The sequence below is a fragment of the Heterodontus francisci genome, chromosome 18 (genome assembly GCF_036365525.1).
Source record: "Heterodontus francisci isolate sHetFra1 chromosome 18, sHetFra1.hap1, whole genome shotgun sequence".
Taxonomy (NCBI): domain Eukaryota; kingdom Metazoa; phylum Chordata; class Chondrichthyes; order Heterodontiformes; family Heterodontidae; genus Heterodontus; species Heterodontus francisci.
In genome coordinates this window covers 52168273-52182406 of record NC_090388.1, presented here as the reverse complement: position 1 = coordinate 52182406, position 14134 = coordinate 52168273, and the positions used below count along the sequence as shown (strand labels likewise).

Below are 14134 nucleotides of genomic sequence, written 5' to 3'. Positions count from 1 at the left end.
GTGTGTTATGTATGATAAGTGCATCCAAAACCGTTTAAACAACTATTTGCATTTATATAGCAGCTTTAAGAGCAGATGAAGATGCCAGAGTGCTCCACAGAGGTGTAATCAAAAAACAGCCAAAACTAAGGAGGAAATATTAGAAGGAGTGACTGAAAGCTTTGTCAGAGGTGGGCTTTATGGACAGTCTTAAAAGGAGATCCAGGTGACTCTAGGCACAACTGCTATTGACAGGGCGAAGGGGGTGGGGCATGCACCAGAATCAAAGGAACAGATAGTATGGACATGGTTGTAGGAAATTACAGAGGCCAGCAGGGGCGATGCCATGAATGGACTTAAATACAAAGCTTGGCAGTTAACTGTCAGTCACTATAAACAATGCATTCCCCATGGCAATGCCTCTATCAATCAGAGTCCACTTGCCAACCAATCAGCACACTCTTCTCATACAGTATAAAGTTGTTGCTTTCCCTTACATTGGTATTCTTGCTAATTGTCCTGATGAGTACAAGATGAAAAGCTTCAACACCTTTTTTCAGCAATACTCAAGTTATGTACTGCCAAAGGACCATTGGAGAAGGGTAAGAACTTACCTTCCATTTGGAGTCGATACAACATAGAACATGTGTCCACTATATCCAGCATTGATCCAGATTTAAGACTTGTGGAAAGCTGCATATGATCCAGATAAAATTACAGTAAGGGACAACAAAAAACACGAGAAAGAATGCAACAAAAAACACATGTATTTGAGAGAAATAATAAAACAAAATACTTGTATTTACATAACACATTCCATGTCGAAACATCTCTAAGTGTTTCACACAATTAATTATTTTTTGGGATAACACACGACTGCCATTCGGTGCCTATATCACTCGCTAAAATAGACATTTCACTTTCACAGGTAGATGAAAAGAAAGGGAAAGTGGTGGGGGGACAGAATACAAGAGTGAGAGAAAGACAGAGATAAAGGCAACAGATAGAGACAGAGATAGATGCATCAAAGAAGAAATGACTGACACTGAAAACAGCTTCAGAATTAGTTCAATAATGTCAGTGGAATTTCCCACAGGAAGGGTGGAAAATGAAATGTGGGTTAGCCAAGCTGGACTAGTTTCTAGTGGCAGACTGATTTTCATAGTGATTGGCAGTGCCAGCCTGTAATAGAGTTTGGTTGCAAAGGAGTTTACAAACCTGTCTACCAGCAGTCATCATCCCACCCTTGAGATCCCTGTAGATCCTTGCTAAGCATTCAACTCCCCTACTTTATTATCATCCTAACTTTAGACCTGCTCCTACTATAAGTGTAGACCCATCTACATCCACTGGGAAAACTCCAGGAGACCCTGGGGCAATGCCCTGGAGGTGGAGACCTCACATGACCGGTCTGGTTGACACCAGTTCATCAGGTGTAGTGGAACAATAAAAAAAGGCAATTGCCACATGGGCTCTTCAAAGAACGCTACTCCTTTTACACAAATCAATCCGTGCTCCTAAACAGCAACATGTCGCTAAAAGTGGCAGGATGAGAAAATAAGGAGGGAACTGCTAAGTACTTTTCCTTTCAACACTGTTACGCTTGGGTAATACGCAAGGCAGAAAGAGTCAGTGTGTAGACAACTTTGATTCATCATAGTTTCCAGTTAATGGAGCAGTAAGGTGCAATGTTAATAAAATACCCTCTGAACAGAATGTGTTCCAGACACAGGACAAGCTCTAAATGCTGAAATATCCAAATGCAAGACACTAATCCTGAACTAATCCCTGAAATCAAATGAACAAGAAAAATTACCCGAAAGCCTACACCCTTTGTAAATTGAACTTCTGTTATGAAGAATCTTTTCAAGCATTTCAACTAGTTTATACTCACACGAGTATCATAGAGCATGAGTGCCGCTTCATATTCACCCTGTACGAAAAGAACACTGTTAATAAGAAGTGAATGTTATCTAAGAATAAGGATGTAAACACTGTTGAGGGGTTCAAGGTAATCACTGCTGGTATCAAATATTCCAAGGTAAGGTAAAGTACTGCCCAGATCAGATAAAGTACAAGCCAGCTACAGAATGAATCTCACTCCACTGGGCCTCAACACATCTAAAACTCAGCTTCAGAAAGCATTCCTTACTTTACCAGCGCGACATTTTCATTTCTTCATGCCCCTCTATGTGAGCTGCATGTACTGACAATTTTGTGTGGTGCTGTTATATCCATTCACTGGGAAATTGATCCAGACTGGCCCAAATTCATTTCCTTTTGATGGATTTCATTGAATGCATCCAAGTTTGCCAAACGCTGATCTGCCAGCAGAGCTTGGACAGAGCTGGCAGAGATCACAAAATCACAGGTACTTTGCCCACATCGTTCCATCCATGGACAGAGGTCATTAGCTCTCTCCCTGGCAGCTGTATCTGAGGCCCTGCCAATGGGTTTGGGGCCTTGCAAAGTCTGTCCTCAAGTGAAACCGCCTTCATAAGTCATCATAATTTTCAACCAACAAATCTGCGACCAACCAGCTGGATCCCTAAAGCACATTTTGCTGCTCAATATACCTATGTTCCTATTAACCTGGAGCAGGTCTTATAGCAGTATGTAGCATATTGTTCATTTTGCTTTTATTTCAAATTGGCTCCTGCTCAAATAATGTTTAACAAAGTGTTTGAGTTCAAGGTCTGCGAACAGGCTATTTCCACAGAGAGCAACGTCAGGAGGACAGTGCCCTAGTGATTATGCAGGCAAGAGTTTGTGATTCTTTGTGAACACTTCATGTTGAAGTATCTTCACTTTTTTTTAATAAATCGAGGACTGAACATCCCATTCCAGCACACCAGCTGAATACTGATATGTCATGACCTTACATTGGGGATTCCATGGAGCCTCTGCCCCTCCCAAACAAAGGCAGTGACAATGGGGGAGGCAGGGATGGCTCCTTAATGCTTTGACTTCTCATGTCCCTGACCTCTCAGCAGCTTCTCTCCCATCTCCCAAAGAGGCAAGCCCCCTGCCCAATGCAGGTGGGAATCCCGCTGGGACTCTGACTGAAATATATCCCCAGGAAATTGGTTGGATTCAAGGACAGCAACTGACTTGTGCAGAAGTCCAGCCCCACTAACCTTATGCTGACTTTCCACCCAGGAGAAAATGTGCCATTCAGCAGAATCCACTGCACCACCCAATCCCCTCCTGTAAAATACCTTGTCAAGATATTTTCAGATTCTCAGATCAGCTCTGCTCCTGTCAGTGACATTATAAAGTGTTCAGTGGTGTACACTCCAACATGGAGGAAGTATAGGATCCTTCATGGTCGACAACAAACATACATTTCTTTAAGACACAAAAACCCAACAGGAAAGGTGAATCAACCGTGGCTAACAAATTAAGTTAAAGATTGTATTAGATCAAAGGAAGTAGCTTATAAGGTTGTCAGAAAAAGTGGTAAACTCAAGGATTGAGAGCAATTTAGAATCCAGCAAAGGATGACCAAGAAACTGAGAAAGAAAGGGAAAAGAGAATATGAATGCAAGCTAGTGAGAAACATAAGGGCGGCCTGTAAAAGCTTCTTTAGGTATGTGAAAAGGAAAAGATTAGCAAGGATGAATGTGGTCCATTACAGGAGACAGGAGAATTTATAATATGGAAATCGTGGAGAAACTAAATAATTACTTTGTGTCTGTCTTCACAGAGGAAGATACAGAAAATCTCCCAGAAATACTAAGGAATCAAGGGACTTGTGAAAATGAGGAACTGAAAGAAATAAGTATTAATAAAGAGGTAGTACTTGAAAAATTAACTGGATTGAAGGTTGATAAATCCCCTGGACCAGATGAGCTACATCCCAGAGTATTATAGAGATAGTGGATGCATTGGTGGTGATCTTTCAAAATTCTATAGATTCTGGAAAGCTTCCTGCAGACTGAAAAATAGCAAATGTAACTCCAGTATTTAAGAAAGGAGGAGAGAGAAAATGGGGTACTACAGACCTGTTAGTTTGACGTCAGTAGTAGAGAAAATGTTAAAGGATGTGATAACTAGACACTTTGAAAATAATGATATGATTGGGCAGAGTCAACATGGATTTATGAAAGGGAAATCAGGTTTGACAAACTTGTTGGAATTTTTTGAAGATGTTACTACTAGCTGACAGTGGAGAGCCAGTGGATGTGGTGTATTTGGATTTTCAGAAGGCTTTTGATAAGATCCCACACAGGAGGTTCATAAACAAAATAAGAGCACATGGGATTGAGTGTAATATACTAGTAAGGATTGAGAATTAGTTAACAGACAGTAGGAATAAACGGGTCATTCTCAAGATGGCAGACTGTTACTAGTCGGGTATGTCAAGGATCAGTGCTTGGGCCACAGCTGTTCACAATCTATATAAATGATTTGGATGTGGGGACCAAATGTAATATTTCCTAATTTGCTGATGACACAAAACTAGGTGATAATGTAAATTGTGAGGAAGATGCAAGGAGGCTTCAAGGGGACTTGGACAGGCTAAGTGAATGGGCAAGAACATGGCAGATGGAATATATAATGTGAATAAGTGTGAAATTATCCACTTTGGTAGAAAAAACAGAAGGACAGAGTATTTCTTAAATGGCGAGAAGTCAGGACGTGTTGATGTCCAAAGGGACCTGAGTGTTGCCATGCTGGGCCCCCACCTGCCAAGAATAACGCACATTAATGTTGTCATGAACATTGATTTTAAACTGTTACTAGAGTGAAGAAAGGACTTGTTAAACAGATCAGCCGTGGCTGGAAAAAACATGTGCATATTAACCGTGATTGGAAGGACAAAGGACCACTCCCTAACACATTCAACCCACAATGGACCTTGATCACCAGGTATTGTGTGTAAGAGGAGTATTCTAAGCTGATACAATCCAAGACGTGGTCAGACCAGTTAGTAACATGACGAACCTGCTTGGCAACCTGGGTTTTTCTGAATTGTACAAACAGTTTGAACTGAGAGAGTGTTTGTTTGCTCCTGGACTGAGACGATCTCTCCTGTCTACTCCAATCTCTTTCTCACAAGCCTCTGAATCCACTGAAGACACATGAACCCCAAGAGAGTAAAGTCTCCTACAGCGAACAAGGTTTAAGAAGAATACTGGGCCCCAACGAAAAGCAAGATCTACCTACAATTAAGGACTCTACAGTGAGCTCAAAGAACCATAACAAAAACTTGTCAGATATTGCCTCAAATTTTTCCACTTTATTTTTCTTCTGCTCTTTTCTGTCTCTATTTGCATGTGTGTATTGTGTATGCATGCTAGCATGGGCGCATCGTGTATCCGTTGGCATTAACCGAAATAGAGCTTAAGTTCAAGTTTAATAAATTTCAACTTTTCTTCTTTAAACCTAAGAAAGCCTGTTTGTGCTGGTTTATTTGCCTTATAATTGGAAAGCGGTGAACAAAGATTCACCAAGGGGGAGCTAAAAACACAGTGTGTTTGAAAATTAAACCCTGTTAAGGTAAGACCAGGTGAAGGCTGAGAGGGACCCCTAGACACCTTTCTCACCTGGTCGTAAGTGTCCTTGTTCATGAGTCACTAAAAGCTAACATGCTGGTGCAGCAAGCAATTAGGAAGGGAAATGGTATGTTGGCCTTCATTGCACAGGCTTTTGAGTAAAAAAGTAAGGAAGTCTTGCTGCAGTTGTATAAAGCCTTGGTGAGCCCGCACAGAGTACAGTTTGGGTCTCCTCATCTAAGGAAGGATATACTTGCCATAGAAAGAGTGCAATGAAGGTTCACCAAACTAATCCCTGGGATGGCGGGAGTGTCTTATGAGGAGATATTGAGGAAACTGGGCCTGTATTCTCTAGAGTTTTGAAAAATGAGAGATGATCTCATTGAATCTTACAAAATTCTTACAGGGCATGACAGGGTGGATGTGGATAGGATGTTTCCACTGGCTGGTGAGTCTAGAACCAGGGGACATAGTCTCAGAATAAGGGGTAGGCCATTTAAGACTGAGATGAGGAGAAATTTCTTCAGTCAGAGGGTGGTGAATCTGTGGAATTCTCTACCCCAAAGGACTGTGGAAGCTCAATCATTGAGCATGTTCAAGCCAGAAAATTGATAGACATCTGGATACTAATGACATCAAGGGATATGGGAATAGCGTGGAGAAGCAGCATTGAGGTAGAAAATCAGCCATGATCTGCATGAATAGATTAGCAGGGTCGATGGGCTGAACGGCCTACTCTTGTTGCTATGTTCCTATGTTCTTTATGGGACAGCTTGCAATGTATTTATGCTGGAAAGTCAGGCTGTATATGTTAACTGCAACATTTCATTTAACAGGTACAAGCAAGCACGCAAAGGTGCAAGTGTCCAAATCACTTACAAACCTTTTCAATGTGATATAGTGCCCAGTGCCAGTAATTATGACAGGCGAGCATGTCAGAATCCTGCAAATAGATTGAAAAGACAATTGTTAGAACATTTCCATTTTCTGTCCTTTTGCACCATTCCCTGACTAGCCACAGATATCTAATCCATCTGCCATGTTCTTGCCCATTCACTTAGCCTGCCCAAGTCCCCTTGAAGCCTTCTTGCATCCTCCTCACATATTCCCACCCCTCTGGCAGGGCTAATCTTCAACTATCAGTTGTTCAACATTGATAATGGTTGACTTTATTTCAGATTTTCTGTATCTCCACTATCCCTGTTACCTATTGTACTGATAATAGATATCACAATAATAAATTTTATCCCTGAACCGAATGGCAAGAGGTCTCACCAAGACTTTATACAATTGCAGAAAGACTTTTATTTAATTCATTCATGGGATGTGGGAGTCGCTGGCCAGGCCAGCATTTATTGCCCATCCCTAATTGCCCTTGGGAAGGTGGTGGTGAGCTGCCTTCTTGAACCGCTGCAGTCCATGTGAGGTAGGTACACCCACAGTGCTGTTAGGAAGGGAGTTCCAGGATTTTGACCCAGCGATCGTGAAGGAACAGCGATATAGTTCCAAGTCAGGACGGTGTGTGAATTGGAGGGGAACTTGCAGGTGGTGGTGTTCCCATGCATTTGCTGCCCTTGTCCTTCTAGTTGGTAGAGGTTGCGCATTTGGAAGGTGCTGTCTAAGGAACCTTGGTGCGTTGCTGCAGTCCATCTTGTAGATGGTACACACTGCTGCCATTGTGCGTCGGTGGTGGAGGGAGTGAATGTTTGTGGATGTGGTGCCAATCAAGCAGGCTGCTTTGTCCTGGATGGTATTGAGCTTCTTGAGTGTTGTTGGAGCTGCACCCATCCAGGCAAGTGGAGAGTATTCCATCACACTCCTGACTTCTGCCTTGTAGATGGTGGACAGGCTTTGGGGAGTCAGGAGATGAGTTACTCACCGCAGGATTCCTAGCCTCTGACCTGCTCTTGTAACCATGGTATTTGTATGGGTACTCCAGTTCAGTTTCTGGTCAATGGTAGCCTCTAGGATGTTGATAGTAGGGGATTCAGTGATGGTAATGCCATTGAATGTCAAGGGGAGATGGTCTGATTCTCTCTTCTTTACTCCTGTACTCAAAATCCCTTACGATGAAGGCCAACACACCATTTGCCTTCCTAATTGCTTGTTGTACCTGTATTTTAGTTATTAGTGATTCATGAACAAGCACACCCAGGTCCCTTTGGACATCAACATTTCCCAACCTCTCACCATTTAAGGAATACTCTGTCTTTCTGTATTTTCTACCAAAGTGGATAACTTCACACTTATTCACATGATATTCCATCTGCCATGTTCTTGCCCATTCACTTAGCCTGCCCAAGTCCCCTTGAAGCCTCCTTGCATCCTCCTCACATATTCCCATCCCTTTGGGAGGGCTAATCTTAAACTATCAGTTGTTTAATATTGATACTGGTCGACTTTATCTCAGATTTTCTGTATCTCCACTATCTTCACTATCCCAGTTAGTTATTGCACCGATAACAGATATCACAATAGTAAATTTTAATCACTGAACCAAATAGCAAGAGGCAATTATTCTATTATTTAACACCTTTATAAAAATAACAAAAGGGGGAACAAAATCCCTTCCTCTATTTTTTTCCTTGCCAAGACACCAGCAATTAAGGTCAGAAAGGAAAGTGAGCAATCTGCTTCCCAAACTGTCTCCATCTACTAGGAAGTATATAACAGAAACCCAATGATGACAGATTTACCTCCAATTTTCCCTCTGCCGCTACCTGTGGGAGACAAGCAACCTCCCCACTGCAGGTCAGAAAGCAGTGGAATTCAACCTATACCCTTTCATGTCCATGGCATTCTGTGTGGCTGTACCACCCGCTGCCCTAATTACATTTCTGGCCTTTAATGGAGCTCAATCAGGAACCACTTATCTTCACTTGGCTTTCTTAGGTTTACCTTCCAATTGTTTTCCGTCTGTTTCATAAACTTTAATCCACCGTCCACATCTGCACGCATCTCGTGTACATGTGCGACAGAATGTACAGACCAGGCATCTTTTGGGTTCAGAGCCAAGCCCTGATAGTGAGGAGATAGAGGAGGAGGAAAAGAGAGACAAAGGTTAAAACTGTGGATGTTCAAGGACTTCGGGCTGAAATTTCTTCCGCCAGGTGAAGAAAATGGCGGCCCGCGTGTGCCTCCTTGCCGCCGCGATCTACTGCACCATGGCCCAACAGAATATGCCAGTCGGGCTGCCCACCCCCCAATCACGTGGAGGGGGTGGGCTCTGCGACGCTGGCAGCGGCTTCAGCTGCCTGTGCACAGGCGCTGGTGCCATTTTTAAAGGGCAGCCAGCCCAGCCTGTATATTTAAATTTTTAAAGGCCTACCCACCCCCACAATGCACTGCAAAATAAACTCACACACCTACCCCCCCCCCCCAATAACAATTAAATGCAACAATTGCCCTCCTTCCGCGCCACCCCCCAAAACACTTACCTGCAAGACTCGTCCTATCCCTCCACAAACTGATCAAAGTGCAGAGGTCATCCCCTTTCCCTACCCGCCCCTCCCACACTATTAATGCCGATCTGATCCCTATCCCCCCCACCGCACTAAAAATCTTAAGAACTCCCTCTTCCCCACCTCAGTGGTGCCAGCTTTCCCTGGACGGGATATTGAAGGCATGAGTGCTGGCCACCGCTTGGAAGATCCCGGGCAGCCAGAAAGATGGCTTACAATTTCATTTAAACTTATTCATTCTCCTAATTTAAGTATGTTAATCCGGGTCCCGTCGCCTATGGGGGGCGGCGGGGGGGGGGCCACCACCGAGCCTCACCGGCACTGGGAAGATCTGGCTGACACTCCCAGAGTCAGACTCTGTGGCGGTCCACTTCTGGTACAATCTTCTGGCGCCCCCGCCACGGATCCCGATGTCGGGACTCGGCAAAATCCTGGTTATCATGTCCCTGAATTTTTGTGGGGCAGTAATGCCTGGATCGCCAGTGCCCTCCAGCATGTATGGTGTCAGTGGGAGTGCACTTGACTGCATGGGACTGGTAGGCACGCCTGACACTCCAGCACGTCTTAGGTTTCCATGTGTCCCATGTTTCTGCAAAGTCTAGAGTCTGCCTGCTACCCAGAGGGGGTAGAGAAACCTGCACCATTCCCCCACAGCCAACATGTAGGCCCCTTTTATCTCTTTATGTAAAGGCTAAAGAGGCCAACACTGAACATTTTTTTAAAATGCTATTCTTCAGAGGTCCATGTCCATCCCCTAGTCTGGAAAAGAAAGTGAGGGGGGGGGGTGGGGGTGAAAGAAAGCAGCCATTTACCATCCAACTGCAAAAACTCATGTTATTATAAGCAGCCAGGCAGAGCTCCCTGGGTCCACGCCCTGTGTAACCCCCACCCACAGTAAGCAACATTGCCATAGGTAAGAAAAAATTTTCATTTGTGTACTTCTAATTGTAATACACTTACTTCCTGTGATTTTCACACTTATTTCTGTCATATGATTCCCATATTATGGAAAACCTTGTTTTCTGTAAACAGCATTATTTGCCATTTGAATTGAACAGCTTCCAGTACAGTGTAGGAAAGCTCATTAGATTTTTACATCTTCGAGAGAAAAAGGGTTCTCCTTCACCCGTCTGCTAACTTCATTTCTCAAGCATAACTCTCTCTCTCATCGCCATCATCCCAAATGGCTCACTCCCACTATCTCTGACTGCCTGTAACGTATTTGTATAATATGTTAATAATGTGATGACATCATGATATAAATAAACATTTCCTTGAACTGGCTATGCTTGGTGTCCATCTTGTCTGCTGCTACCATCGAAATACATCACAGAAAATGGCAATGAGGTTGCAATAAATGTCCATCAATATAGGCTGCAAACAGGATGAGCTAGCGCATGACGACCAATGTGCTTGGATGGCAGAGATTTTGGATGGCTTGTGTGAAACCTGTTTTCTCTGCTGAATGTGATGCAGCAGGGTCCTAGAGTGCATTTGATTCAAAGTGTTCATTCAGGTAAGAGAATATTTTCAACCACCGACTGCACTGGTTTTAGGTATCACTGTTACAGACAGCCACAGTAAAGTGTTTACTGGGTTACTGTGAATTGCAAACAGGACAATATGGCTGTGCCCAAGGGATACATTGGAAGGCTAGGAACATATGAGAGGGCTCGAAAACCATTCAGTTCATATATTGAAAGAATAGACATGTTTATCAGAGCTAATAACATTTTTGAACGCAAAGTTGATAGTCAAGAGGTCCTCAACTCAGAATAAGGCAATTCTTGAGCGCAAGAAAGCAATTTTGCTAACGGAAATTGAACTGAAAGTGTATGGCATGTTAACAAACCTTCTTGCTCCCAACAAGGCAAAAGATGTGCCATTCAAAACAACCATCACCGAGTTGGAGGAACATTTCAACCCTAAGCCTCTAGAGATAGCAGAAAACTACACATTTCGGACCAGAAATCAGAAAAACAGTGAAACTGTTGGAGGGTGTATTGTAGCACTGAAGAATTTATCACTACATTGCAACTTTGGCACACTCTTAGACCATGCATTATGATACAGATTTGTGCGTGGACTGATGGATGAAAAAATCCGATCGCACTTACACATAAAATCTTACATTTGAGCTAGTGTGTAAAATTGATTTTTCTATAGAGATGGCACCAAGGAATGCTCGAGAATCCTGTCCAATGCCAGTGACTAGTACAACTTCTGTCCGCTATCAGAAGACTTACACCAGGCCTAAAGTGGAGAGACCTAGTTAGAAGAGTGTTGGAGATAATGGTTTAATGTCTTGTTATCGCTGTAATGGTAACCACATGGCACATGCATGTCAGCAAAGAAATGCCAATTGCTTTAATTGCCAAAAGAAAGGCCATATTGCAACTGCTTGCCGAGTGAAGGCCAAAGCAGGAAAAGGAACTCATTCCAGTGGTAATGGAAAATGACAACTTCACAAGGGTGAAGTTCACAATCTTGGAGTGAATCCAGAGTGCCGAATTGAAGAGGAACTGGGGCTGTACAGCATTTACATCATTAGCAATCATTCAAATGACAGAGACTTTTGTACAAAGGTCTTGGTAAAGCAACAGTGTATCAACATGCACATTGATACTGCTACAGATTGCTCCATTATGAGTAGAGAAACATATAAGAGCAAATTCAGTGATGTACCTTGAACTGAGAGCACAGTTCAGTTGAAAACCGATTCTAGTGAGGTGTTAGAAACATGCAGACAAATGGAATGCAATGTCCAATATAAAGGCAAGTCCCTCAATTTACCCATTCTTGTCACGAGATATGATAACAAACCAATGTTAATGGGCAAAGACGAGCTTTGTAAGCTCAAGTTAGACTAGAAGCATGTTTTTCAAGTTGAGACTACCAAGAAGCTTGATCATCTATTGAATAGTTACAGTAGTCTCAGTAATGGTGACTATGAAACCATTGTCGATTGTCACAAAAACCCATCTGCTTCACTAATGTCTATAAGGGAAGGAAGTGTGCCATCCTTACCTGGTCTGGCCTACATGTGACTCCAGACCCACAACAATGTGGTTGACTCTTAAATGCCCTCTGAAATGGCCTAGCAAGCCATTCAGTTGCATCAAAAACCACTACAAAGTCTAAGAAAAGGAATGAAACTGGACAGAGTACTCAGCATCAACCTTGGCACCGGAAATGACAACGACAAACGCTTTGGACCCTGCAAACATCTTACTAACATTGGGGGGCTTGTGCCAAAATTGGGAGAGTTGTCCCACAGACTAGTCAAACAACAATCTGACATAGTCATACTCACGGAATCATACCTTGCAGACAATGTCCCAGACACCATAATCAGCATCCCTGGGTGTGTCCCGTCCCACCAACAGGACAGACCCACCAGAGGTGGTGGCACAGTGGTATACAGTCATGTGGGAGTTGCCCTGGGAATCATCAAGATTGACTCCAGACCCATGAAGTCTCATGGCATCAAGTAAAACATGGGCAAGGAAACCTCCTGCTGATTACCACCTATCACCCTCCCTTCCCCCCAAGCTGATGAATCAGTGCTTCTCCATGTTGAACACCAATTGAAAGAAGCACCGAGGGTAGCAAGGACACAGGATGTACTCTGGGTGGGGGACTTCAATGTCCATCACCAAGAAATGCTCGGTAGCACCATTACTGACCGAGCTGACCAACTCCTAAAGGAAATAGCTGTTAGACTGGGTCTGCAGCAGGTGGTGAGGGAAACAACAAGCTGGAGAAACCTACTTGATCTTGTCCTCACCAATCTATCTGTCGCGGATGCGTCTGTCAATGATACTACTGGTAGCAGTGACCACTGCACAATCCTTGTGAAAACAAAGTTCTGCCTTCACATTGAGGATACCCTCCATCATGTTGTGTGGCACTACCACTGTGCTAAATTAGATAGATTTGAACAGATCTCGCAACTCAAAACTGTGCATTCATGAGGCACTGTGGGCCATCAACAGCAGCAGAATTGTATTCAAGCACAATATGTAACCTCATGGTCGGGCATTTCTACCACTCTACCATTACCATCAAGCTGGGGGACCAGCCCTGGTTCAATGAAGAGTGCAGGAGGGCATGCAAGGAGAAGCACCAGGCATACCTTAAAATGAGGTGTCAACCTGGTGTGTAATGAGTTCTTTACGTTGTCTGATGCAACATAAATGAGATGCATGGAGTCCAGTTTGTTGAAGATCTCAAACAGGTATATTAACAGCTAATCTAAGATATACAGTACAGAGCAAACTATTTACAGGACCTTCATCTACATGTTACAGTTGCAGAGTGACTCTGGCTTTGAATCACATGACTACAGCCTGGTACTTAGTTCATTAGCATACTGAGATCTAAAAGGGACATCACTCTTAAAAACAATCATATAATATGGTGAAGCTACAGCACAGGACTACATGTGTGCCAAATAGTGGAAGCAGCAGGTGAAAGGCAGGGCTAAGCAATCCCACAACCAACGGATCAGATCTAAACTCTGCAGTCATGCCACATCCAGTTGTGAATGGAGGTGCACAATTAAAAGGAGGAGGAGGCTCCACAATATTCCCATCCTCAACGATGAGTTCAGCACATCAGTGCAAAAGACAAGACTGGATCATTTGCAACCATCTTCAGCTAGAAGTGCCAAGTGGATGATCCATCTCAGCCTCCTCCTGAGGTCTCCAGCATCACAGATGCCAGTCTTCAACCAATTTGAGTAATTCCACGCGATATCAAGAAATGGCTGAAGGTACTGGATACTGCAAAGACTATGGACCCTGAAAACATTCCGATGATAGTACTGAAAACTTGTGATCCAGTACTGGTCGCGTCCCTAGCCAAGCTGTTCCAGTACAGCAACAACACTGGCATCTACCCGGCAATGTGAAAATTAGCTCAGGTATGTCCTGTACACAAAAAGCAGGACAAATCCAACCCGACCAATTACCTCCCCATCAGTCTACACTCGATCATCAGCAAAGTGATGGAAGGTGTTGTCAATAGTGCTATCAAGCAGCTATTACTCAGCAATAACCTGCTCACTGACGCTCAGTTTGCATTCTGCCTTGGCTACTCAGCTCCTGCCCTCATTACAGTCTTGGTCCAAACATGGACAAAAGAGCTGAACTCAAGAGATGAGGTGAGAGTGACTGCTTTTGACATCAAGGCAGC

General features: G+C 43.5%; 1 protein-coding gene across 3 annotated transcripts in view; it reads right to left on the bottom strand.

Moving 5' to 3' along the window:
- LOC137379639 (tetratricopeptide repeat protein 38-like) overlaps window positions 1-14134 on the bottom strand; it is a 194469-nt gene that overhangs the window by 36024 nt on the left and 144311 nt on the right. For all 3 annotated transcript variants that reach the window (XM_068050754.1, XM_068050755.1, XM_068050753.1), the window contains 4 exons: window positions 8376-8495; window positions 6361-6420; window positions 1874-1912; window positions 594-672 (listed from right to left, as the gene is read on the bottom strand). In XM_068050754.1, coding sequence (XP_067906855.1) covers window positions 594-672; window positions 1874-1912; window positions 6361-6420; window positions 8376-8495 — 298 coding nt within the window. The remainder of the gene's footprint in view (window positions 1-593; window positions 673-1873; window positions 1913-6360; window positions 6421-8375; window positions 8496-14134) is intronic.